Source organism: Hyaena hyaena, unplaced genomic scaffold (assembly GCF_003009895.1).
Source record: "Hyaena hyaena isolate Hyena2069 unplaced genomic scaffold, ASM300989v1 scaffold_187, whole genome shotgun sequence".
NCBI classification, from domain to species: domain Eukaryota; kingdom Metazoa; phylum Chordata; class Mammalia; order Carnivora; family Hyaenidae; genus Hyaena; species Hyaena hyaena.
The window spans coordinates 2,338,273-2,364,580 of record NW_024080820.1 but is presented as its reverse complement, the minus strand read 5'-3'; the positions used below and the strand labels follow the sequence as shown (position 1 = coordinate 2,364,580).

Below are 26,308 nucleotides of genomic sequence, written 5' to 3'. Positions count from 1 at the left end.
TTTTATGATTTTACCACTATCACCTCTAAATGTCTCCTCACTGAGTGAAGCTGAAGTTAGGATTCTTCTTCAACTGATGCCTTTTCCAATTTAGACCTGTGAACACTAACCTTGTGGTAGTGTAAAAATATATTTAATTATTCATGAGTCTGACAAGGTCTGTGGTGTTCATTGATCTGCTGTGTATGTAATTCACTGCCTGAGTTTCAATCTGGGTGTTTGTCTGTATTGAACACTTCAGGTTTAGGCTGTAGGCTGTTAAAAGGCATGCAAAAGATCCTTGGAACTTGCTGATATAGCACTCGGTAACCGTATGATGTTCAGTTTTCACTAGGTCATTAGTTGTTTTCAGTCCTCTGGACTTTGCAATCCACTGTGCCGATGTTGGCAGAAATACTGAACTCTAGTATGGTATAAGATTTCCATATCATTTAAGGCTTTGGATAATGCCTTTAGAATGGAATGTCTGTGAAACTGAGAACTTAGGCCTGAGTTCTAGCCTCAAGTGTGCTCCTTGAACTTATTTTGTGACTTTCTTCAAGCCTTCAAACCTCTCTAGGCCTTTTTCCCATATTGGAAAAAAAAAAGCTGGCCATATTGGGGGTCTTGTGGTCCTCTTCTCTCCCACAGTGCCCTGACCTGCTTCATTTGTGATGTGGTGGTGACACCACAGTGACCCTCTGTGGGTATTTTACCCACCTGCATGAGGCAATCATCATCATCTGATAGGTATGGTGGTGACTGAAGGCTGTGATTGTAAAGAACGTCATGACGTCTTACAAGGGCAAGAAATCATGGTGAGCTACTGTCATCATCAGGATCTGTTTGGAAAGAAGATGCTGCCAGAATGACTTAACATACGCAGGGATATTATTCCTTAAATCCACTGAAATATACAGAGCTGGGGGGCGGGACGCCTGGGTGGCACAGCTGGTTAAGCATCTGACTCTTCATCTGGGCTCAGGTCATGATCTCACCAGTTTTGAGTTCGAGCCGGACACTGCGCTGACGGTCTGGAAGCCGCTGGGGATTCTGTCTCTCCTTCTCTCTGCCCTTCCCTCTCTTTCTCTCTCAAAATAAATAAATAAATAAATAAATAAATACACTTAAAAATAAAAAGAACTATAAAGAGCCAACATGATCCCAGAGAACTTCACTCAGCAGTTGTCGGTGTTCTATTTCCACCCCAGGTCCCAGAGATACCAGCAACCAGTGGCTCTCCTCCCTGACACGAATAACACTACATTAATAATGGAGGATCGGGGCGCCTGGGTGGCTCAGTCGGTTAAGCTTCCGACTTCCGCTCACATCAGGATCTCATGGTTCGTGGGTTTGAGCCCTCCATCGGGTTCTGTGCTGTCAGCTCAGAGCCTGGAGCCTGTTTCAGATTCTGTGTCTCCCTCTCTCTCTGACCCTCCCCGGCTCATGCTCTCTCTCAGAAATAAATAAAACGTGAAAAAAAAAATAATGGAGGATAGGAGGCATGATATTTTGCCATTATGTCAGACTTGGTTAGCAAAAATTTACCTTCAATTATATTAGTTTCTCTTCTAATTCAATTTGTCATTAAATACATCGGCTTCAGAATTACCACGGGTTCCACTTGCATTAACTTCTCTGCGGAAAGCACTGGACTGCAACTCTGTACAATTGTTTCACACATTCGGAAACCCGCTCCTCCACTTCAGGCGAACAAATGGGCGAAACGATGTAGATTCGCGTTTGGAGCCAGAAGCCACGACCTTTCATGCAGGAAACGACCCGGCGCAGTTACCGAAACCTGAAGAGGCTGGGTGCCCGAGGGAGGTCTGTTTCTCCCGAAGATGCGTAAAAGTTTGGTCCCATTCTATCCGATTCAAACCGCTCCTGGGGCAGTCCCCGTCCTCGCCCAGCCCCGAGACTTTTTTTTGTACCTGCTCCAGTCACAAGCTGCCCGAGCGCCCCCCTTGCTGGCCTCCGCCCAGCCCCGGATTCTCGTCCTCTCGCGGCGCCTTTCACCAGGCGGCCGGCCCGCTGGGGCCGCGGCTTTCCGACGCCCCATGACCTGACCCCGTTTACTTCTTGGGTCCCCGCCGGTGCCATCTGGCTGCAGCCACGGGGAGAAACTAAAAGTTGGACGTAATCATCCCCACCCCTGGCTTTCTCCACTCGCCCCAAATGAAAACCCCGGGGCTGTTGGGGGAGACCAGGGGCAGGAAGGAAAAAAGCCAAGGCGGGAAACGGCCCCGGGGCCCCGCCGGCCCCCGCCTCCCCAGCCCCCGGACCGCAGGGGGCGCGGCGCCGCGAGTCGCCCAGCGGCCAAGGCCGCCCCTGGTCGCGTCTGAGTCAGCCCGGGGGCCCGCGCGATGTGGCTGCCGCAGCCCGCGAGCGAGGGCCGGGCCGCGCGCTCCGGCCCGAAGAGGGTGCAGCAGGAAATACGGAGGCCGCGAGAGAGGCCGGGCCCGGGCGCGGGAGGCGCGGGGGGCGCGGGGGGCGCCGGGGGCTCCGGGGGCGCGGGCGAGCGGGAGCGCTCGCAGCGCGGGCAGCACGCGGCGCGCTCGGGCCGCCCCTCCTCCCCGCGCCGCCGGCCGCGGCCCAGGCTCCCTCGCTCCGCCACTCCCCGCCCCTCCGCCCTCCCTCCCGCCTCCCCGCCTTCTCCGCCTCCCCGCCTCCTCCTCCACCTCCTCCTCCTCCCCCCTCCCTCCCGGCCTCCCTCTCCCAGCCAAACTGCGAGCCGGACCCCAGGCCGCCGCGCCGCCGCCTCCCGCCGCCGCGCCGCCGCCCGGCCTCCCCGCGAGCGCTCCACCATGGACAGTCCTGTTTTCACCTTATAAAGATGGCGGTGCGGGATCGCTGCAACCTTTAGACTAATGACTGTCCGAAACATCGCCTCCATCTGTAATATGGTGAGTGGCGGCCGCCGCCGCCTCAGGGGTCGCGCCCGAGGCGCGGCGAGGCGAAGAAAGGGAAGCCCGAGCCGCACACCCGCGGGGCGCCGGGGTGGGGGCGGGGACGGGCCGTGGGGAGGGGGCGGCGGGGTCCGTGCGGCGCGGCCAGAAGTTCCCGGTCCCCGCGCTCGGCGGGCGGGCCGCAGCCCCCGGGGCGGCCGGGGAGGGGAGGGGCCCGGTCCCCCGCCCCCCTCCCTGCCCGCGGACCCGGGAGCTCGCCCGCGGGTGCCGGGCCGCGCAGCCGTGCCTCCGCCCTCGGGTTGCGGTGGAGGAGTCTTGGAGGGGGTGGGGGTGGGGGGAGGTTGGGGGATTTGTGGGGATCCGAGGCGCGCATCCTGCCCTTGCGGTAGATAAAGCCCTGCCGGTCTCCCTGACCGCTCTCGTCTCATTTTGAGTTCACTCCTTAAACTGTATTTAAAATTCACTTTGCAAAGGCAGTCGGTGTATCTGGAGACATTTGAAATGCAATAAAGCTGTAAAGAAGTGCAAGCTCGTAGGTACAGAAGTGAACTTCTACCTGGTTTGGGAAAGCACGGTGATTTGTTGCGGATGCCTCAATTTCCCCACCTGTGAAGGAAGGTCAAGGTTATTTGGCGGTACTGTGTGGAGGCCCCGAGGGTGGGGCCGTCTTTGGGCCTGGAGGAGGTCTCCAGGGTTATCCTGCCTGATGCACTGGAGACCCAGTAGAGGGTGGTGAGCATGGATGCAGCAAAAGGGGACGTCATTGGGCTCTGGCTGGTCTGGGTCCCCATGTGGTACTGACTTTAACCTGGGTTTCTCCCCTCGTTCTCCCTTCCTTTTCAGTTTCTGTGGGAACAGCCTCCAGCCCTTTGGGTTCCCGGGTGCATCCTGCTGGCACCCCCCACTTGTCAGAGCTTTGGGAGGCTCAGCGTGCCCCCTGGCATAAGGCATTGCCCTCCTGTGCAGGCAGACAGAGTGTGCTTTGCCTCCACTCTCCAGGGTCCCCTTCCCTTCCATCAGAGCGTCCCTCCTCCCCCAGCTGGAACGTGTGTTCTGTTAATGCCAGTTTGGGGAAAACCTCCCTTGAAGCTAATAATACAGGCTCCTAAGGGGAATCTGAGAAGGCTTGATTGAGAAGCCTTGGGGTAAGGTGATCTGGCTACACAGCCTTTTAAATCTTCTGCCCCACATTCTCCTACTAGCTTAACACATGGCAGAGGAGCATTAACGAGTCCTGTGTTGTTAGCTCAGGGGTGGCATCAGGACCCACTGGCGCTGGCTTCGATTTTCAGCACCTTCGGACATCGCTGCTGCTGTGGCCAGCAGAGCAAATGCTGGGGCTTCCCAGAGGGATAGCTGCAAAGGTGTTGGCGCAGGGCCAGTTAGATGTGGTGGGTGGCTCGCCTAGCCGCCCCATTGCCTTGCTTTTCCTTCCTCCTCCACGCAGAGACGGGTCTCCTGCTCCTTCTGTGGAGTGGCATTAACGGTTGTTTGGTGCAGTGAAAAGGTGATGCCTTACTTCTCGGTTTCTCTCTCTGCCAAGACCAGCTCCTGAGGGGAACCGTGCAGCCAGAGCTTGCTGGGTGGCCTCGGGCTTCCAGGGCGGTGAGGCATGGTCCCTGCCCGTGGCGGTGTTGCCCTCCTGCTTGCATGCGGGGTGACCCCTCTCTGTACTGAAGTAGGCTGGGAACGCGAGAGCCTGCATGTCCCAAGAGAAGCCAGCCTCCACCTCCCCCCCCCCCCCCCCCCCCCCCCCCATGGGGCAAAGCTGATTTCAGCAGTGGCTCCTGAAGCTTTCTGATCTCTCACTGGTGTCAACAGCATCCTAAACTCCGGGTTGTAGCTTGTGGCNCCCCCCCCCCCCCCCCCCCCCCCCACTCCAGTGCAGCTGGGGCTTCTTGGCACACCTGGGCGAAATGTCACAAGCAGTTTCCGGTAAAACTCAGGGAGGCGGATTGCAGGGAGGACATGAGAGGCGCAGGCCAGTACTGTCTGGAGAGTCGATGCCTTACGTGGAGTCTGTAAAGGCATCAAAGGTGAGGATCATCACCCGAGTGAAGTGAGGAGCCAGTAATTCCTAATAAGGATTTTTCCATTCCTGTTTGGACACTGTCTTGAGCGAGTGCAAGTCCTGGTTCTAACACGTACCCACTTTTTGTCCTTGAACAAGTTGCTGTCTTACTTTCCTTATCTAGAAAAAGGGGATGACAGTGGCTTCCGCCGCATCAGGCTTTTGTATTAAGTGAGCTCTTGCACTACGTGGCCTAGTACCTAGCAAGCACTTGGTGAGGGGTAGCTGTTATTATTAACATCTTTTTTGTTACTATGTTGCCTTCCAATGGTTTAAAGAACAATGAAGATGATACGTTTTTGGACCTGGTGGAAGCAGCCACTATTGTAAATGAGCCCAGCTTGATCATTTATGTAAACCAAGCTGAAAGACTGTATAGGAAGGCTGGGATGGGAATCCTTTACCCCGCCCCTTATAAAAGTCTGCTCAGACACCCCGTCCCTCCCAGTCTTCCTTCCCACGCGAAAAGCCTTGCTGATGAGGCAACTGCTGTCTTTTCACCTGGCCACACGTACCTTTTCACCGGATCCCCCTTTAGATTCTTCACTTGATCATGAATTGTTTCCAGGTAGGTCTTGTCTGAATCTCTCTTCACTGCTTAGCTTCTCTCTGGGGCTCTGACTGGTCTTTTCCACTCCAAACGTGAGTAGGTCGTAGCTGGTTTGAGGAGTTGTAGAAGGAGCAAGTGGCAGTTGCATTTTTTTTTTTTTTTAAAGCTGGCCGTTTGGCATATTTTAAACAGGATGATGTGTCTGTGAAGGGTGTTAGAAGGTACCATCTATCCAGGTAAGATGTGAACAAGCCAAGAGCTAGTGTTGACAGGTAGATTTGTTTCCTCTACCAGACAAGAAAGGACCCACCAGAGCAGAAACTAAACTTGGAGCAAATCCTTTATGTGATTGAGAAATGATCACCTTGTTCCCCCCAACTTCTCATGCTGTTTTTAGGTACAGGCATCTTGGAAAATTTCCATACCCCTCCACCTGTCTCCTTGCCCAGAAATTTTATTGTCTCTCGCAAGTTTCATGCTCGTTCCTATTTGTTTTCATTTTACTTCCATGTGAACTGCCGTAGTGATTCTTGATCAGCTTGCTTGTGTCGGCTTAGCCACACAGCGCATCTGGTTCAGAGAGAGTAAAGCTTGTTTGGTTAGTGTGTTGTAATTTTTAAAATGTACTGGCTGCTGCCAAGCATGAGGAAATGTCCCTCGTTGATAATCCTCTGATTTTTATCCAGATCAATGGATTTAACTTCCTCTGTATTTTTATAGCCCTGCAAATGAAAAGGTTTTTTCCCCTCCCTGTTTTCAGTTTGAAGTGCTTGAGAAATTTTCTGAAGACGAAGCATTGGTTAGGAGAAACCAAATGTGCCCTCTAGAAATGTGATTTGTACCAATGCAAATTGGCCTGAATCATTGAATCTTCATTTTCTAGTAGCACTCTAAGATGTACTATAGAGAAAATGCTATGTGTCAAATAGACTACATTTTCGTTCCCATAAGCAGCCATTTGTTGAGGACCTGCTATGTTTGGGTTGGCATGAACTATGTGTTGGTGCTTTATGAATGAGGGGAGGCCCTACCCCGTTGGAGCTCAGCAGTTTCTTATTTTGTGAGCATAACATTAGTAAAGAGGAAACAATTTCATTGTATGTGGTGCGGTATTTGTACAGATGAACGTTGAACAGATTCTCAGAAGCTATACAAAGGAAAGACTGATGAACCCAGCAGGAATGTTTCTTTAATGTAATTTGCATTTCGCCAAAGTTGGATTATTTTTTATTTTAGAAGAGTCAGTGAAACTTTGAGCAGGCATCTGTTTCAATGGCTGTCTCTTCTTTGAAGCATGAGTCTAGTGGTGCCTTTGGACAAGTTGTATTTCTTGGGACTTTTGTCTTTCTCGTCTTGTAAAAACTCATACATTTTTGGGGGTTGTCCAAAACTTCTTAGTGAACGGTATTTCTTAGAGTCTTTATAAAAAAATTTCTGTCTCTTAACTGGTTAGCAACCATTGAGGACCTGACCAGCTTATTTAAAACTGTGTGGAATTTACCAGATATTAGCATTTTTTATTTCATTGAACAGTCCCAGGATATTATTGGAACCCTAGTGAGTGCTACCTTTGAATTGTTTTAAATAAATGAAGTCACCTTGATATGAAGGGAAAGTAAATTTAGTAAACACTTGGAACAAAGCCAGAGGATTTTATAGAGACCATTTTGTCTTGCTAAGTCAATTGCCTGAGGCAATTGCCTGAGGCATGAGTATTTTGAGACTCGTTGGAAAAAATTTTTTAAACTATTCAAAAAGTATGTACATCTTATAATATGGGAGAAGACAACTTCTTTCTTCCTCTAGTTCTCTTACTGTTGTTTCCCCTTCCCAAAGGGAATTGGAGATTCAGTTTAGGTTAATGTATCAGCTGGGGGTGGTGAAAGTCATGTGTGAGGGTCTACTCCAAGAGTCAGATTTTAGAAATTGCAGTCTGGGGTGGGGTGGGCTGATGTTTAAAGAAAAATTCTCTTCCTCTGGCCTCTTGGTCTAATATGTAGATGTTTGTGTTGGGTCAGGACCTGACAATTAGGCCTATATATTTTTCTCTGTTTTTTTTTTTTTCTTGGATTCCTAGACGAAAACAAAGTTGAATGCCAATATTTAGTTAGCATTATGGATTACAATATTATTTTCTAGATATCAACTTTGTGTTATAGATTATAATATTATTTTCTAGATATCAACTGATATTCAGTTCACCCACAGAATAAAACCTGTTTTTTTTTAATATTTATTTTGGGAGAGACAGCATGAGGGGGAGAGAGGGAGAGAGAAGGAGAGAGAGAGAATCCCAAGCAGGTTCTGTACTGACAGCACAGAGCCCAGTGTGGGGCCCGAACCCACAAACTTGAGATCATGACCTGAGCTGAAATCAAGAGTTGGTCGAATAACTGACTGAGCCACCCAGCCACCTTCAAACCTATTTATTTTTTAACTAATGTGAAATTTTGGTCTTTTGGGCTGTAACTGAAAGTAATTTTCAATTTTGATTCTCTTAGCAATTAATAGAAATCTACAGTCACATGTCTCCACCCCCACTCCCCCTGATCTGTCTAGTTTGTTTGAACGACTTCAGGCTTTATAATAGTGTTTAATTCTGTGGTATCATCAAAAAGGCATCTCCTGATGGTTTTATCTCTAGCCTTCTCATGGAGCCAGCCCAAAGCAAATGCACTGGAAGAGTTTGGTGTATTTTAGTCTAGTCAGTGCTCTGGACTAAATATTTTAATGCAAATTCTTACACCTTCAATTGTGGTGAAACCAATGCTAATATAAGGGTTTAAAAGGCCTTGCTGATCTTTTAAGAGAAAAAGCCACTACAAAATGAACAAGCAGATACCTTTTTGAGACAAATAAATTCTGTATCAACAATCAAAACTGGCATTAAAGGCTTTTTGGAATGTTTGTGTTCTGAGATTGTTGCCAAGAATTTGGGCTATGTCATAAGTCCTGTACATGAGGTTTTACTACAATTTTAAGAGTGGTTATTTGTGGTGGATATTTTTAAGAGCGTGTGGAAGAAAACCCTGTGTTGGTTCCCAAAGCTTCACATTGCACATGTCAGTCCAGTCTTCTCCTGCCCGTCCAGTTTCGATGCCACTTTCAGAGCCTGAAAATACCACTCTTTTCCGGAGTGGTGGTAAATTTCAGGCACACAGGAACATGCGGAGAGTAATAGAGTGAATGCTCATATGTTTCCATCCACCACCCAGTGAAGAAATAAAATATGACATGTAAATACAAGCGAACCCTTCCTCATCTCACTTCCCCCTCCCTCCAGACAGTGACTGCTCTTCTGTATTTGTGTTTATCTGGTGTTTGTATCCTTTCACTAGACATGTGACTATCCATCAACCACATGTAGTATCATTTTCTCATGTTTTAAACCTGCTCTCTGATACTGAGTTTGCTTTTGTTTAAACTATGATTTCCAGATTTAGCCATTGAAGTGTGTGTAATTCTAGATTATTGACAGCTATACATGCGTATGCTATAATATATTCACTTTATTGTTGGTAGGCACTTGGTTTACACTTTTTTGTGTTTGTCATGACGGTTTTGAATTTGTCTCCCTATGCATATGTTTGAGGTTTCTCTGTGGCCTATACCTAAGAGAGAGATTGCTGGATGAAAGGAAATGGGCATCTTCAACTCTTAATATACTGCCTGATTGCTCTCCAGAGCAGTTGTGCCAATTTGCATTCCTCCCAGCAGCGCTGGGGAGTTCCAGCTGTTCCACGTGCGTCCAGGCCCCCGATGTTTTCAGACCCGATGTTTTCAGACTCGATGTTTTGCCAGTCTGATGGGTGTGAAATGGTATCTTTGTGGTTTAAAATGTGCACTTTCCTGTTTACTAATGAGGCTGGACATTTTTCATGTGTTTATTGTGCTGGGTTGTTTTTAATCCAGGGACCCCTAGGGCGGTTTTCCAGACTTGAAAGTCAGGCTTGCATTGGTTTTGTCTGAAAATAGAGAAAAGGAGGACGCAGGGGCAAACTGGGGAGACCAAAGAGCAAATTGATAACGGGAGGGATGGAATGGAAGATAGAGGCCCATGGAGTGATAGCAAGGGGCTGAAAACTTGCTGCGGAAAGACTACAGACTAGAAGTGAGAAGGTACATTGAGTGATGAGAGTAAATTCTGGATACATTGCCAGGCAGGCCAGGCCTCTCAGTTCAAGTAATGCTGTTCATGCTTTGTTTAATTGAAATTGGCTTTGGTGTCTGGGGCTTCTTCCGGTGAGGACAGCGAGGCTGGGACTTACGGAGTTTCCTGTTTGCCCAGTTGCTTTCTAAAGTTCTTTTAATTTTTTTTTACATTTTTTAAAATTTAATTTTTGAGAGACAGAGTGAGACAGAGCGTGAGCGGGGGAGGGGCAGAGAGAGAAGGAGACACAGAATCTGAAGCAGGCTCCAGGCTCTGAGCTGTCAGCATAGAGCCCGACATGGGGCTCGAACCCACTGACCGTGAGATCATGACGTAAACAGAAACCAGACACTCAACCCACTGAGCCATCCAGGCGCCCTTTCTGAAGTTCTTTTAGAAAGGCGGTATGTTTCTCTGGAAACAGTGCCTCTGTGAATGTGTTCACGCCTGTCTTCTTTGCACACGTGCCTTCGTTTTCCTAGGACACGGGCCTCGGAAGGGAAGTGCTGCTCTCAGGGCGTGCCCGTCTGGGGCTCTGCTGGGTGCTGCCAGATTGCTCCCCAAGGTGGTTGCAGGAAATGGAGCTTTTTGGATGTGTAGCTGCTGTGGCCCTAGTCTCAGAGTTTCTGACTATACAGAGGTGTAGGTAGGTCTGCGGTGGGCTTTAATCATCAGCGAGTTTTTTAAGTGCCACAGCTGATTCTGAGGAGTGTCCAAAGCTTAGAACACCATCGTGTTAGATCGGCACCTCCTCCAGGACGGGGCCATGTGTGTCTTCACCGTTGATTCGTCAGCATTCAGCACAGTGCCTGGCACGTCCATGCTAGAGGCTCAACCAGTGAGTCCTGGATCCTTGAATGAAGAGCTGGAGCCTGGGGGAAGGGAGAATTGCCTTGTAGTAAGGCAGTGCCCCTCCAATTTCATTGTCCGCAGGAACTACCTGGTGAGCCTGTTAAAATGCAGATTCTGACTCTGGAGGCCTTTGGGCCAAGATTGTGCGTTTTGGGCATGGCCAGGTCATCCTGGTTGGAGAAGCACACTTAGAATAGCAAGTCCCCAGGGAGGAAAAAAAGAAAATTATTATTTTTTTTCCCTCTAAAGTGGAGGAGTTGGGGATTTGGAATCCTGCTTAGTAGATTTCAAAGCCTGTCTTCTCATCTCTTGATAACACAAAAAGGCAGATGATAAAATGCCTTTCTCACAGCATTCTTGGGAAGAATCAAAGAAAACCGTGCTGCCTATGGAAGCATTTTGTGAACCGTGATGCCCTCACACATACTACTTTTCATAATTATCCTCGTTCTTCTAGAGCATTAATGTTTTCCCTCAGGTTAGTCAGAGCACAAAGCTGTTGGTCAAAGAAGTTGATCAGATTTAGGGGAAAGCTACTAATAAGTTCAGGTAGTACACGGATGCACTGAAAACCACAGAGGATAACACACTGACATCTGAGAATCACTGGTTTAATGGAATTCTGCTTTCATTTTGACCTGCTGTCTACATTTAGTGGGCATTCTGGGAGGAGTGGGGTCAGGGGAGGAGGTCAGGCAAGAGGCAAAAACCACCTTGTATGGTTCCGATTGCAGGTGCTGGGAAGTGGGGTTCCCTTCTCACTGGTTTGTGGTGGGGGGAGGAACAGGACTAGAGAGAGGCCCAGTGCTCTCTCCCACTCAGCTCTGTACTGTGGCAGGTGATATGACAGTAGGGAGTCCCTCTAGTTTATTTCCCCAAGTCAGACACTTCTTTCAGTGAGAGGAGGATGCTCCAAATAGTTATTAGGTGTGAATTGATCTACTATAGGTGTAGTCAGAGCTATTCAGGGCAAGCCAGGCCTTGCGGGTCAACCCAAGGTTAAGCTACCAAAGGACACTGCCGTTTAAATGCAACATTTCAGGGTGCTTTATCTATTGGGGATACTGCCTCGTCCACCTGAGCGAGGCAATGTGGTATACAGAGAGGAGGCAAATAGAAATAAAATAAAAGGGACATTCAGAACTAGCGTGTATTTTATGCTGCAGTTGTTGTTTTATATTTTTTTCCTCCCTGGCTTCACTTTATCTTTTTATTCCCAAGTTTTCACTGTGTCTTTCAACCACTTGACTTTAGTAGCTGTTTTCCTTAAATCTGTCCAACCTCTTTTAATTTGGCCTCATTCTGTGCTAAGACATCTGTGAAGTAATGGGTTTGGTGAGCTAGTTATGTGCTTTTCTAATGCATATCAGAAACATAATCGCTATAGATACAAATATCGGGTCATTATGTTGTACACCTGAAACTAATTTAATGCTGTATGTCGATTATACCTCAATAAAAAATGCGTAATTGCTGGAATTAAAAGTGTTCACAGTGGTGCCACCCCTAAGATTATCTCACCTCCCTCTGGGATTAATGGTTCCTAGTTCAGGGAGGCGTTGGCTCAGATAAGAGGTTCTTTATGGTCATTCAAATAACTGACTATAGGAGGAACACTTGTGTTTTTGTTTTGTTTTGAGTAATCTCCATGCCCAGTGTGGGTCTCCAACTTCTGCAAGATCAAGAGTCACATGCCCCACCGACTGAGCCAGCCAGGCGCCTCTGGAGCAGTACTGTTATGGTGGTTTGTAGATTACAGCTTGGCGGGTTTCCTTGGGAGGCAGGTTAGCGTGTGGAGGGGCTCTGGATGGGGCTTCCACACTGTTGTTGGTTGGGTGTGAGAGTTGCCAATGCTCCCCTCCTCAGAGACCCTAATTGTCAAGGTCACGCATGATGGCAGTGGCAAGAGAACTTCCCTCCCAGTGGTACTGTGGGGCTGAAGTGGACTCATTAATGTCTAGCGCTTAGCCCAGAGCCTGACCATTTGACTACTGTTGTCTTCTAGTGCCCCTGTTTTTCCCGCTAGCACTGGAGTCCAGGGGACGGAGTGGAAATTGTCCTGGGATCTGAGGTCTCGGGCTCCAATCTTGATCCTGCCGCTTTGTAGCTTTCCTGACATGGGCCATGTGACTTAGACCTCTTTGGGTCTAGAAGATGAGCAGCATGCTGCAGTCTAGCATGGCTTTCAGGTGGGGAAAGCTGGGAGGGCAGAAGGAGGAAGAAGCTGTGATTTCTGACGGAAAGGTTCATGGGAGACACAGTGCAGATGGCCTGTCACAAAACTTTTGTAATCATTGGTCAGGATACAATGTTTCTCCCTTTCCTGATAATGAGGGCATGTAATATAGTCAAAGACTTCTCATCATCTAATAAGTGGATAACATACCCTCTTGTATTACCTGGTGTCCTCAGGTGCTCCAGCCTGAGAAATACAGAAGTAACTGAGCTCAGTTGCTTTTAAAAGAAAAAAATTTTAAGTTTTTAAAAAGGTAATATGAGCTCCTATGGTAGAAATTTCAAATTGTACAAAAGGATATATATTGAAAATATACCCATCACCCAGTTCTTATATCTGGCATGATTAATATTTGCAGTTTCTTCTGCTTCCATTCAGAGGTTCCTTATGCATACACAAATATGTTTATATTTCTCTCATAGTTTTTATTTTTAAGTTTTTTTTTATGTTTTCTTTATTTTTGAGAGACAGAGACAGAGTGTGAGCAGGAGAGGGGCAGAGAAAGGAAGACACAGAATCCGAAGCAGGCTCCAGGCTCTGAGCTGTCAGCACACAGCTGGATGTGGTGTTTGAAATCACGAACCATGAGATCATGACCTGAGCCAAAGTCCCATACTTAACCAACTGAGCCATCCATGCACCTCTATTTTTATTTTTTAAAAATGTTTATTTATTGAGAGAGAGAGAGAAGGGGCAAGGGAGGGACAGAGAGAGAGGAAGAGAGAGAATCTCAAGCAGACTCCATGCTCAGTGTGGAGCAGATGCGGGGCTCCATCCCATGACCTGGAGTTAATGACCTGTCGGACCGACTGAGCCACCCAGGCGCCTCTATATTTCTCTCATTGTTTTTAAAAACACAGATAGTACTTCTGGCATATACTAATCTATCCTATCTGCTGCTAGCTGTTTGTGCCTTGAAGTTAGGTCTGTGCTCGTAGTGTGTGAAGAGCATCCTCATTCTTTTTTAATGGCTGCAGAGTATTCAGTTGCTTGAATGTATTAGATTCATTTCACCACGAATGGGCATAAAGGTAGTTTTCTACTCTCTGGTTTTTACAAACAAGGCTATAGGGAACCTAGATCCATATGTCCATATATTATTTTACATGTACGGGAATATAGCTGTCGGCTTACTTCTTAGAAATGGATTTGCATTTGTAACTTTGATGGATTCTGCCAAATTGTCCTCCACCAGCAAACTCTCATTACCTGCAGCCTTGCCAAAGCAGTGTGCTGTCCAGAAACCTTTTGATCCTTGCCAGTCAGGGGAAAAATAGAGTCTTAGTATATTTTTAGTTTGCGTCTCTCTTGTTAGAAGTGAGCTTGAGCAGCTATTCACACGTTCAAGAAAACCAGCTCAATTTCACTTAGCTGTCTTGTTGTTGGCAATTATTTTCCAAGTCTGTAGGGAAGGACCAGTTTTATTTTTATTTTCAATCTGTCGCAGACTGATATTTTTATAAAATACAAATAAAAAAGAATTATTAGCAAAATAGAATTAAAAACTCCAAAGATACATAAACACAAAAACACCTATATTTTTTTTAACGTTTATTTTTGAGAAATGGAGCCAGAGCTGGGGAGACACAGAATCCAAAGCAGGTTTCAGGCCCTGAGCTGTCAGCACAGAGCCTGACGCAGGGCTCAAACTCACAAACTGAACCGTGAGATCGTGACCTGAGCCGAAATCAGACACTTAACTGACTGAGCCATCCAGTCACCCCACAAACCCCTATTTTTTATGATCAACTTGACAGATACAGAATTACTGTATCCATTCATTATACCTGTCTTTAGTTTCTGACCTTAGCTCATGGCAGTGTTAACACTTTGAGTGATCTTGTTGTAAAGAACTCCTTACTCGTTTCTTTTTTTCCATTACAGCCCCGTTTGGGGATGAGAGAAGAGAGCACAGAATTCTGTATTTTCTGTTTCACAATCAGTACTAGATGCTTTTGCTCCATTAGAGTAGAATATCTCTGATGGTGCAGTACTGATCCAGAAGGGCAAGGTGCCCTGCAAACCCATCTGGGCACGTTAACCCCTTCAGTTCTCCCAGGCTATGACACGGAATACTGGTGTCCTGGTTTTTCCTTGATGAAGACCTTGAGCTTGAACTAGTAGATGGGGTTGGGTGGAGAATGCTCAAAATCACTCAGTCCAATCGGCAGAGTTGACCTCTATGCCCTGGGGCTTTGCCAGCATCCCATGCCACTTATGCTGCTTCTCTGGGAAGTGATGGGAGGGGTTCCTGGGTAAGTAAGGTAAGAGCTTAAGAGACCTCATAATCAAGGTGGCACCTTGGTGGCTTTGCAGAACGTTGGAGTGGGAATGAGTTTCTCTTTCTAGCGCACCGAGTTCAGTGACTGTGGGTGAAATTTCCTTTTTCTCCACCTTCAGCCAGAAGATAGACACAGACCAGTATCTTTTGTTCTGCTTTTGAGCTGAGATTTTACCTTTGCATGAGGGCTTTGTTACGGTGCCTCTAGGCATGCAGAGAGCTATTTTACAAACCAGAGTCTCTAGCTGCTCTTTAATAATGTCCCTTCCTGTGATGACTTGGGATCATTATGTATCCCAGGCTCATGTTTCTTCAGTAGCAGGCATTTCTGTTTCTGCCTTGTGATCGTTAAATGAAATCCTGTTGAGCTGTTTTTCTGCGTGTCTGTCCCTACCCAGTATCACACAAGGCGTGGAAGTGCTGTGCTGTCGCGGTGCAGGATGCAGATGCGTTCTCACTGCCGTCTGTGGATGACGCCTCCCGGGGAAAGCCTGTGGGCGTCTGGGGGGCGGGTTAGCGCATGCACCAGGAGTCTGGGGTGCAGCACGTAGATTGTGGGTTCACAAAGGGCCTCCGCTTCATACCAGCACCTGACCTTGGCCAGTTTCTTAACCCCTCACTAACCACATTTCCCTTGCTTATGAAATGGGGCCAGTGGGTCCCCAGGAGTGGTTTGCCTGGTTTAGGTTTGCTCACTGGGCCTGGGTGACCTGTCTGCTGCCTGAGCAGGATGGTCACTGATGGCCATGCTGCGGTGTTGCGGATTCGGTGGTTAGGTGACGTGTGACCAAGGGCCAGAGAGCACACGCTCAGAAACGGCTCTGGCTCCCTGTCTACTCCCTATAAACTGTAGCTATGGAATTACTAAAAGTCCACATGAGAAGATCATCGCCCCTGACTGGGGGTCAGGAGTTCTGGCTCTGAATCCGAATGGCCTGGTGGAGTTCTTGAGTTCTGTCTCCTTGACAAACGAGTGAATGTGGGCAGGTTCCCTCCACTTCTTCATAAGTAGAACAGGGATAATAAAAATAATCTGGCTTGGGCTGGTGGACAAAATTAAGTGAATATATAGACAGGAAGTTTCTGAATGAGTGGCACATACCACTTACTCTTCCCCATTTGCTGAATTTATTCAGTTAGCAAATTTATTTCAGTGCCTTTTATATGCCAGATGCTCTGGTAGGTGCTGGCAAACCAATCAGATGTAATAGAGGCTGTTCTCATAGAGTTTATGGTCCTGTGTAGACATTAGCAAGCTTTTTGGCAAAAGGCTCTATGGTGAATATCTTGGGCTTTCCGGACCCTAGGGTCTTGTCGCAACTACTCTTGTGAAAGTAGCTACAATAAGTAAATGGATGACTGTGGCTGTGTTCCAATAAAACTTTATTTACAAAAGCAGTTGTGCCAGATTTGGTCCACGGATCACCCCTTGTCAACCTGTGGTTCGGTGGGAAAACATGGTAAATAATCACAAATGTGTTATTAGAAGTCATGCTAGGTGTTATAAAACTGTGAAATCTCACAAGATTATATAAGAGAAAAAGGTCAAGAAAGGCAACTTTGAAGAAGTGACATTGAAGCAAAATGGTAAGGTAGCAGAAGGAAGAAAGGGCAGCTGCAGGGAGCATAGCTCCAGGGGCCAGTGAACTGGCCACACTAGCTGTTAGCTAAGAGGCTCAGAATTACAGCCTGCACTTCTGTCTTGTGGAGGTACATTGGATATTTTGCAGCCTTCTTTGAATCAAGACAAAAATGGGTGTTCGACTTCTGCTCCAGTCCTGATCTCATGGTTCGTGAGTTCGAGCCCTGCATCAGGCTTTGTGCTGACAGCTCGGAGCCTGCTTTGGATTCTGTGTCTCCCTCTCTCTCTGCCCCTGCCCCACTTGAGCTCTTTCTCAAAAATAAATAAACATTAAAAAAATGTTAAACAAAAATGGAAAACTTCCCAATATATAATTTATGCCAATTGCTTCCCCCTTCCCGCACCCCCAACTCCTGTTATATAATCTTAACACTGAGAGATGAGCTGTATTAATATATTGACACATTTTGGGGTACCTGGAGCATGTGACTCTTGATCTCAGGCTTGTGAGTTCAAGGCCCTCATTGGGTGTAGAAATGAGTTTCAAAAATCTAAAAAAAGTATATATATATATATATATACACACACACACACACACACACACACACACACATAAATACATTTTGTTACGCATTCTTTTGGTAGGGTCTTTCTCTATTCAGGTGTTTTCATTATATTGTCAGTATCTAAAAATTTAGAAGTTAGACTAATAAGATTGTACATTATTTCATTCGTAGGTATAAAATGTTTTACCCCTTAGAACTCATTTTTATTTTTTGATGTTGTTTTCTCTTTTGCATTGTTAGACTTAAGATTATTTTCTTTTCCTGTTTGGCTAAAGATTCACAAACCTTAAAGCCATTTGGGAAACAAAAGACCCGTTTTCTTATTGACTACATCCTGAGATTTTCCTGACTTCCAACCTCAATTGTAGATTTCCTTTAATCAGGTTGTAGCATCCTTCAGTATTCTGTAGAGATTTTATAGAAAAGGGCGCGTGTGTTGCACACTATAGACTATTTGAAGGGGTGCTTCGGAGTTTGGGGGTTTGTCTGTACCACTGTGTGACCTCTTCAGGTTTTCTCATTCTGCTGTTCTGGGGTTCCGAGGGGACTCTACCTCCGTGAGGGTCAGTGTGGTGCAGCGGTTGGGAGCACACTGGTGTGAGTCCAAACCCAGTTCTGTTACTTGGCTGTGTGAACTTGGATCAAGTTACTTACCCTCTCTGGGTCCCAGTTTTCTTCTCTTTAAAATGGGAACAATCATGGCATTCACCTCATGGAAGTTAAATTTAGAGGATTAAAGGAGTAAAATGAGTAAAACACCCCTCAAGCCCTTGGAGCAGCGCCTGCAGCAGTGAGGGTGATTTGTGTTATCCGCTGTTGTTATTACTAATTACAGCGGGGGAGCCACTGGCCCCACTCCTCCTGAGATCTTGGGCGATATCACTTCATTTCTTTTTCATTCTCTCTGTGAGGCTGTAGGAGTGACTTTAATCAACAGAAGTCAGGGAATAGTAGTCCTTTTGAACTAGTTCTTTATGTACCTCTGTACTTTGAAAACCTGCTTGATAAGTAGAATAGCCTTTTGAACGTGGACCTAAATGTACGTCTCCAGCAGCAACATTCTCTTCTCCTGTCAAATATTTTAATTCTGGGTTTATAATGAATGACTTAGTCTCTGTATACTTGGCAATTTTTACATGTTCTCTTTGGCCTTTTTTGTGTGTGGTCCTTCTTTACTCTGTACACATTTGAAAGAGAGGTCGCCTAACCCAGGATGCCGGTACATGGGCTGTCCTGAGGTTATCTTGGCCAAGCAGGCTTACTTCTCTGGGCCTTGAGTTTTTTCATGTGTGAAACGGGTCTAGCTGATCTCCAAGGGCCCTCCCAGGTCTCTGCCACTTTAGTTCGGGTGCTCCCATAGTACGGCAGTATTCTCATTGGCTTTTATAGACCTTGCAGTGCTGTTGTTCTGATGATATCATCCTCCTGAGCAAGATTCTGTCTCCTTTTAATTCCCCCCGCCCCGGAAGAAATTCTGATATGCTTTCCTTATAAACTGCCTTTAAAATCGCTTTAAAAAGAAATGCTTTTCTATATCTATTTTATGCATTTACGCTTCATCCTTCCCAGTGGCGGTGGTTGTTTATTTGGTGCTTCTGTAGCCCCCCTCGGCAGCCACAAGATTGCTCTCAGAAGTGCTTTGAAGAGCTAGCATTACAGTCTTCGTGTTGGAACTTGTCCCAGCTCAGATTCTATTTTTAATAAATGTGGCACATTGTTTTTCAAAGGTTACCAAATTTTTTACTGATGGAAATAAGATCTTTATGTTTCTATACCTCCAGACCCTGTGATTTACCACCATTGATAAGTTCTTTTGTTCAGCATCTGGTCATGGAGTAATTATTCTCAGTGCCTCCCACTTGCCTTTTGTGCCTCTGTGCTGGGTGCTGGCAGGGGAAGTGCAGGCGCTGGGATTTGTAGCCTACCTTGCAATTTGCATAGTGCTGATGACATTCCCAGTTTTGCTTGACTCTTCCTGTCTCCCTGAGCATAGGTTGGCTGGATTCCAGCTCCTCCCCCCACCCCACTCCGTCCTCAGCCAGGAAACCAAGGCCAAGTGAGGGGAGTGACCAAAACTAACGGCAAATTCATACTGGGAGGAAAAAATGGCCAAATACAATCTGAATCATGTGCCATGGGCTTGAGATAACTGGTCTGCAGGATATTGGTTTGCTAATTTTCATTAACTTTCTTTAATGACAAAAATAACATAATGCCCGGAGTAAAAAATGTGAATAGTTGGGAAGAGAACATGAAAATCCCCTCGGTGGCCTCCTCAGGCCCCGATCCCGCTCCTAGACCCTGGTGACTAGTGTTCATCATTTTCCCAAGTATTCTCGAAGGGGTTTCCATTCGAATGTAGGCACGGAGGGGCGCCTGGGTGGCTCGGTTGGTTGAGCATCTGACTTTTGATTTCTGCTCACGTCACAATCTCACGGTTTGTGGGTCTGAGCTTCACATTGGGTTTTGCACTGACAACATGAGCCTGCTTCTGATCCTCTCTCTGTCCCTCCCCCACTCAGGCACGCGCACGTGCTCTCTCTCTCTCGCTCTCTCTCTCCTCTCTGATTAGAAAAAATATGTAGGCATTAAACACAGGCCTGCTCTGCCTGTGGCGAGTGCCTCAGATATAAGTGCTGGGCACAAAGCAGGGCTTGGTGTCTGTTGATTAAACGAATGACATTTCCAGTATTGTCCTGCACATTGTCGCTCTCCAGCATGTTTCCTCTTATCGCTCTATCTTGGACAGATTTTCATAGCGGGGCCTGTAGGGTAACTTTACTTTTTTAAATAGCTGCATGGTAGTCCATCATATGGATTACTGTAACTTTTTAACCAGTTCAAGCTGTTTCTTCTGTCACATGTGTTGCTCTGAGGATCCTCTGAGACATTGACTGTTGGTTGTTCCCCTAATATCCATTTTCTGGTTCTTTTTTTTTTAATGTTTATTTATTTTTAAGAGAGAGGAAATGAAAGAGAGAGAGACCAAGCAGAGGAGGGATAGAGAGCGAGAAGGGGACAGAGGATCCAAAGCGGCCTCTGCACTGATAGCAGACAGCCTGATGAGGGACTTGAACTCATGCACTGTGAGATCATGACCTAGGCTGAAGTCAGATGGTCAATGGACTGAGCCATCCAGGAGCCCATTTTCCATTTCTGATGTTAGCTGGTCATGGCTGCTCAGGTGAAGACCGTACTTGCCAAGCCCCCTTGCAGTAGGTATGGGCACCATACAGGAGCCCCGGGTTGAGGGTGGAGATTGTGTGGGTGAAGTTTCCTCTTGCTGCTGTAAAAAATTACCACAGACTTAGTAGCTTCATTTGATGCTCCTGAGGTCAAACCAAAGTCCTAAAATCAAGGTGCCAGGTAGGCAGCACAGCCCCCAGAGGCTGTAGCAGAGAATGCGTTTCCTGCCTCTTCCAGGTTCTAGAGGCTGCCTCCATCCCACAGCCCAGGGCCCTCCTTCTTCACATCCCCTCGGAACTCTGCTTCTGTCGTCACGTCTCCTCGCTGACTCTTGCCTCTCGCCTCCCTCTCCTGAGCACCCCTGTGGTTACGCCGGGCCCACCCAGGTAATCCAGCATAATCTCCCCTAATCAACTCCTTACACTAACTGTACCTTCACAGTCCCTTTTGCCATGTAAGGTCACAGAGTCACAGATTCCAGGGGTCAGGGTGTGGAGGGGCCATTGTTCCTTCTGTCACAGGGACTACCAGAGCCTGGGGGCAGTCAGGAATGCCCTGAGAAGGGTGCCGCGGTACAGCCAGGTGACGAAGTTGAGGAAGGACCTTCAGGGGGTGTCTGGGATGGAATTTGAGGTGTCCTGAGCTGCATGAGGAATGGAATGAAAGGCTGTTGTGACAGACTAGGTTACAAGGGAGAGGGTGATGAGAGGTGACTCTGGAGACAGCGGGGGAAGTCCCTGGAGGGTGTTAGAGTAGATGTGGATTTACAAAGAACTCTTGTGCTGCCATTTTGACAGTGGGGTTAGAGGTGGGTATGGAGGGTGTCAGAAGCCACATAGGAGGCTGTCATAATCCAGGTGAGAGAGATGCTGGGGGCCTGGCCTTGCTGATGGCTGAAGACTAAAGAGAAGCAGATGGCCCTGAGAGATTGAACCCACAGACATGGTGGTGGGTGGGTCAGGCAAGACGCTCAGGCTAGATCTTGCGTCGGCCGAGAAGGTGGTAGCATTGTCATCTGTGGGGAAATACCAGGAAAGGGTTGGAACTGGGGGGAAGGAGAAGGGAATGCTCTCATTTGGTGTAGGTTGATTTTGAGGGCCTGTGAGACAGTCCAGTGGAAATGTCAATCTTCACCCAGTCTGAATTAGCTCAGGAGTTTTCTGGAATGAAGATGAAATTGGACATGGTAGCTGCTGATTGATGCCACATGAGTGGTTATCGCTTGGACCCTACAGAGAGGCATAGAGAAGAGGGCTTCAGTGCCTGTAGAGAGCCGGTAGGTAGCTAAAAGCGCCCCCTGGAGTTGGCAGTGTTTCGAGCTCATCAGGGATGAAGTGGGGGTAGAATCCAGACGAAGAGATGTGGAGGTGAAGAAACAGAGAAGAATTTAAAGATTACTATGGAAAATTTCCAAAATTTTATTAGCTTTCTATTGCTGCTATTAAGAAGTTACGATTGACTTAGTGCCTTAAGCAATACAAATTTATCGTCTTCTGGTTCCGGAGGCCAAAGCCCTGAAATCGGGCTCCCTGAGGTAACATGTGGGATGTGCAGGGCTGCATTCTTCCTGGAGGCTCCAACAGAGACTGTTTCTTGCCCTTTCCAGCTTCTAGAGGTTGCCGGTCTTCCTTGGCTCCTGGCTCCCTTCCTTCATCTTCAAAATTAGCAAGGGCCCGTTGAGTCCTTCAGTCATGGCATCACTCTGATCTGTCGTTCTGCTTCTGTCTCCCACTCTTAAGGATGCTTGTGACAACATTGGGCCCACCAAGATACTCTGGGACAGTCATCTTATTTTGAGGTCAACGGATAGGTAAATCAATCCCATCTACAAGCTAATTTTCCTTTGCCATGTAAGCCAATGTATTCACAAGTTCTGGGGATTAGGACACGGACAACTTTAGGGGATCATGACTCTGCTTATACACATATATGTTAAAGTATAAACAGAGAGTATGATGAGCCCCACATACCCAGCACTCAGCTTGAATGACACAGCGTGTCCCCACTTCTCCCCACCTCACCACTGGGGTTTTTAAAACCAATCTTAGAAGTTAGCTGACTCCTCTGTAGATGTTTCAGAATAGAGAGTTCTTTAAAGAAGTTGAGCTCTCATGGGACAGTGATAAGGGGGAGGTCACTGGGGAGACGTGTGGGAGAGTGTGCACCTGTGCCTTTTTAGTGGGAGAGGCACTTAGACGTGCTGAATCCTTCACTTTGGCATTCGCAGCACTGGGCAGAAATCACATCATGTCAGCGCCCTCCGCGGGGCCCTGCGATAGGCGTGTTAAGTTCTGATGGGAAGGATCTAACCGTGGAAGAAGACTGGCTTGGACAACAGAGCGATGTCCGTCATTACCAGAGGGAGGCACGTAGGTTCGAAGGTTTGGGAATGAAATTAAGGGAGTTCCTCTCTGCTGGTTTAATTTACTCCAATTTTTAAAAAAAATCTCCCCCTATTGAGGAGGAGGCCAGTGAGAGGGGCAGAAGGGAACTGGGGGATGCGGACCTTTTGAGGAGCTCCAGGGAATTGGGAATAGTCGCCGTGGAGAGAATGAGTGCACTGAAGAGACATTATTGGAGGTGGGGCCTGTTCAGGGCCAGCTAGGTGAATTCAAGTGAGTTGGGCCAGCGTGGTTGTGGGACTTCTTCTTCCACTAGCATTGCACATCTGTAGGGGTGTACATTCAGAGACGGTGGACCATTTGGCTCTTACTGGGTTAGTTCTTTGCCAGGTGGTGTGGTCAGGGGGCAGGGTTTGTAAGACCAATTGAAATGATGATCCCTGGACCCTAAGCCGAATAAGAAAGCAGAGGAGTGACAGGTTCGGGTGAGGTGACTGTAGCCGTGATGCCGGGATGCTCGAGGAAGCTGGCTGGCAGAGCGGAGCCTGGATCGATGATAGGGTGGTGACCAGGTCCAGAGGACGTCTTTGGGCGTGAGGAGCTGGAGCAGAGTGGAATAAAAGACATCTCAGACAGTTACTGAGAGGTCAGGCTGTGGGAGTGCTCCTCCACGTAGGTATTGAGACAGACCCCAGATGACGGCAGGAGATGGGGGGGAGGAGGGTAAGGTCGGCTGTGAACGGAGGTCAGCCAAGAAGCGGAGACGGAAAGGGCCTTGCACAGAACTGGGAGATGTGGGCCTCAGAAGGGCAGGTGTTTTGAACAGGTTATTCCTCTTAAACATTGCCCTCCGTATGAGTCATCATCTCCCCAACTCTCCCTCCAGTGGGAAAATATTAAGATAGGTAGAAAAAAGCAGACTCGATCCAAGAATTCCTAAATAGCAAAAATCATGGATTAACTTGAATATATGGCTACCTCATAAAGAGAGACTTAATGAGCTCTGTCTCCATGTGCTATACTTTTATATCTGACATTCCTCCTGGGCTCTAAGCCATATAGTCTAGTGTTGCTTCAGATACGGCTGTGGGTGTATTTAATATGCATTATTTATATTGATTTATGATTGGGATGTAGCTTCTTTGAAAACTTATAGTGGTTTTTGTCGAAACCATAAAATCCTGTCATATGATAACTGTTACTTAAAAGACTCAGCCTTGTACATGATGTTGCTTGTGTATGGTGTGAAAGGTGATGAAAACCACACGTGGGTACGTGAGAAGACAGTGAAACTATCAAATGCACAGGTAACCACCAAGCGCAAGGTCTTACCTGTTGGGAAAGGGAATTTAGATTGGTGGGCTGTATAACAGACCTAGAAAACACGGGAAAACAGGATATTACAAGAAGGGAATAGAATTGCCATTTCTGCTGCAGTTCTGTTTGCTCAAAATTGGGTTCTTTTACATTTAATGTTTTCTTGCTGACAAGTGACCTTCTTGACTGGTTCTCAGTCCACCTTTTGGCCATTTCTTCCTATGACAGGAGATGCTAATTATATGAATGAAGAATAAGTAGCAGCGGCAGATTCATTTTTTAATAAAACATAACGGTGTCTCTTCCTCTCTCCCAGATCTTTGAGATTCTCTGAACTGAGTTGCTCTCGGATAGCCTGAGAGCATGACAAGGCTGTAGGATGATGATGAAGCCACCGGTACATGTGGGGCCTGATTCTCCCCAAACTCCTTATCTGTTGGACTCAACTTTGGTCACTTTTCCTAATCCCAGCGCACTCATCTGAGCCTTGGGGAGAAAAGGGTGTGGTATCGCTGGCGGCCACTTGGCTCTTAGCCCTGTGATCCATTGCTCAACATAGCATCTGGATAAGGTCAAGGGCTCCCAAGCCTGACTCCTGGGTTCAAGTCCTAGCTCTGCCACTTCCTGCCTGTGGTCCTGGGGCAGATTTTTAACCATTGAAAACTTCTGTTCCTGTCTGTTAAATGGGCGTTATAAAGGTCCTTACCTCCAGGATTGTTGTGAGAATAAGTAGTGCGGTCCCTGGTACTTAGTATGAGTACTCAGTAACTTTTCACATCACGTTGGAGCTTCCAACTCGGGTTCATACGGCTTACCGATTTGATGCATTTGGGAAGTGTTCGTTTTACAGTATATTGCTCCATTATTCGCAGTATTCCTCGGACGCTTCACTTTTCCAGTTAAGGTCTTTCTCTGTGCCTCATTTAAAGCTTCAGCTGCATACACTCCCCCATGTACACTCCATGCCCCTCCCCCCCCACCTCCTCCCTGAGGCCCATACCCTCATTTCCTACTTCATTGTTTGTCACGCCACTTACCTCCTTCCAGTATACTGTGCATTATATTTGCTTTTTCTTTCTGACTGTCTTCACTAAAATGTGAGCTCCCTGTGTGTGGGCTTTCTTGCCTGCTTTGTTCACTGTTATATTGTCACTGCCTAGAATAGTGCCTGGTGCATAGTGGGCACACAGTACATCTTTATTGGAATGAAGAAGTGGACTTCAAGAGCGGTGATATGATTCTCTACACCACCAAGTATTATAAAAGCTGCTGGGCTTACGATGTTTTATTCACAAGTTCTTAATGATAATTTGCTTATTTGCCTATCTCAAACCAGCTTTCCTGTAGAAGATCATCGAAGCCAAATAGAACAGGTTGGAAGGGATGATTACATTGAATGAAAAGAAGAATAAGGCTGACAGTTTTAATTCTTTTACCCATTTACTTCTGACACTTTTCCCCCAGCATGAACAACCCCCGCCACTGTGAGGACGAGGAGATGCTGGTCTCGACAGCGGACTCTCTTAAGAGTCTATTGTTCCTTTTACGTACAGTAGAAACTTTGTTATTTTTCTCTTTCAGGGCACCAATGCCTCTGCTCTGGAAAAAGACATTGGTCCAGAGCAGTTTCCAATCAATGAACACTACTTTGGATTGGTCAACGTAAGTATTTAAAGATGTATTATTTTTATCAAATGTTTTAGGGTACTTGAAGCAACTCCATGGCACTTTCTCTTATTACCAATTTTTAAATAATTGTTCCTGCACCTTCATTCTTAGAAATGGCAGATGTTGGGGAGGAGAACTTTGGTTCCATTTTTCGAAGTGTCAGTTGTCCCCAAAAAAACGGTTTAATTACTGTATTGTTGGGTCCGATTCTCACTTCTTTCCCCTGTGCTTATGAGATTTCCTTTGTAACTTTTGGAACAGTTTCCTTAGCCTTTAGGGCCAAATCTGCCTGTGTCGTGTGGATGACACATGCGGACAAGCCACTCTCAGTTTCAGTATGCATCAGTACAGAGTTTTAAAAGTGTTACGGGCTCATCACCAGTACCTGCTTAACAATATAACTTGATGGTGGTACTTAAAGCAGGGGTGGATCGTGGGGGAACAACTGGGACCAATTTATCTCACAGTTCTGTGGCCTTCTCTTATCTGTGCTCAGCAATGCTCTCTTGCATGTGGCCACACTCAGCCAGGCTCTGCTTCCTTGATAAGTTGGTTATGACTAAGTAGTAAGGCAGTATTACCCAATAGCCTTGTGAGCTTTCTTCCTCACCTGATCCGC

At 47.0% G+C, this 26,308-nt stretch overlaps 1 protein-coding gene across 1 annotated transcript in view; it reads left to right on the top strand.

The window, feature by feature from the left end:
* Nucleotides 1-2,674: 2,674 nt before the first annotated feature.
* The window catches only part of USP46 (ubiquitin specific peptidase 46), a 59,433-nt gene continuing 35,799 nt past the window's right edge, over nt 2,675-26,308 (top strand). Inside the window, exons 1-2 of the mRNA XM_039241098.1 lie at nt 2,675-2,885; nt 25,603-25,683. Coding sequence (XP_039097029.1) covers nt 2,850-2,885; nt 25,603-25,683 — 117 coding nt within the window. The 5' untranslated portion in view covers nt 2,675-2,849. The remainder of the gene's footprint in view (nt 2,886-25,602; nt 25,684-26,308) is intronic.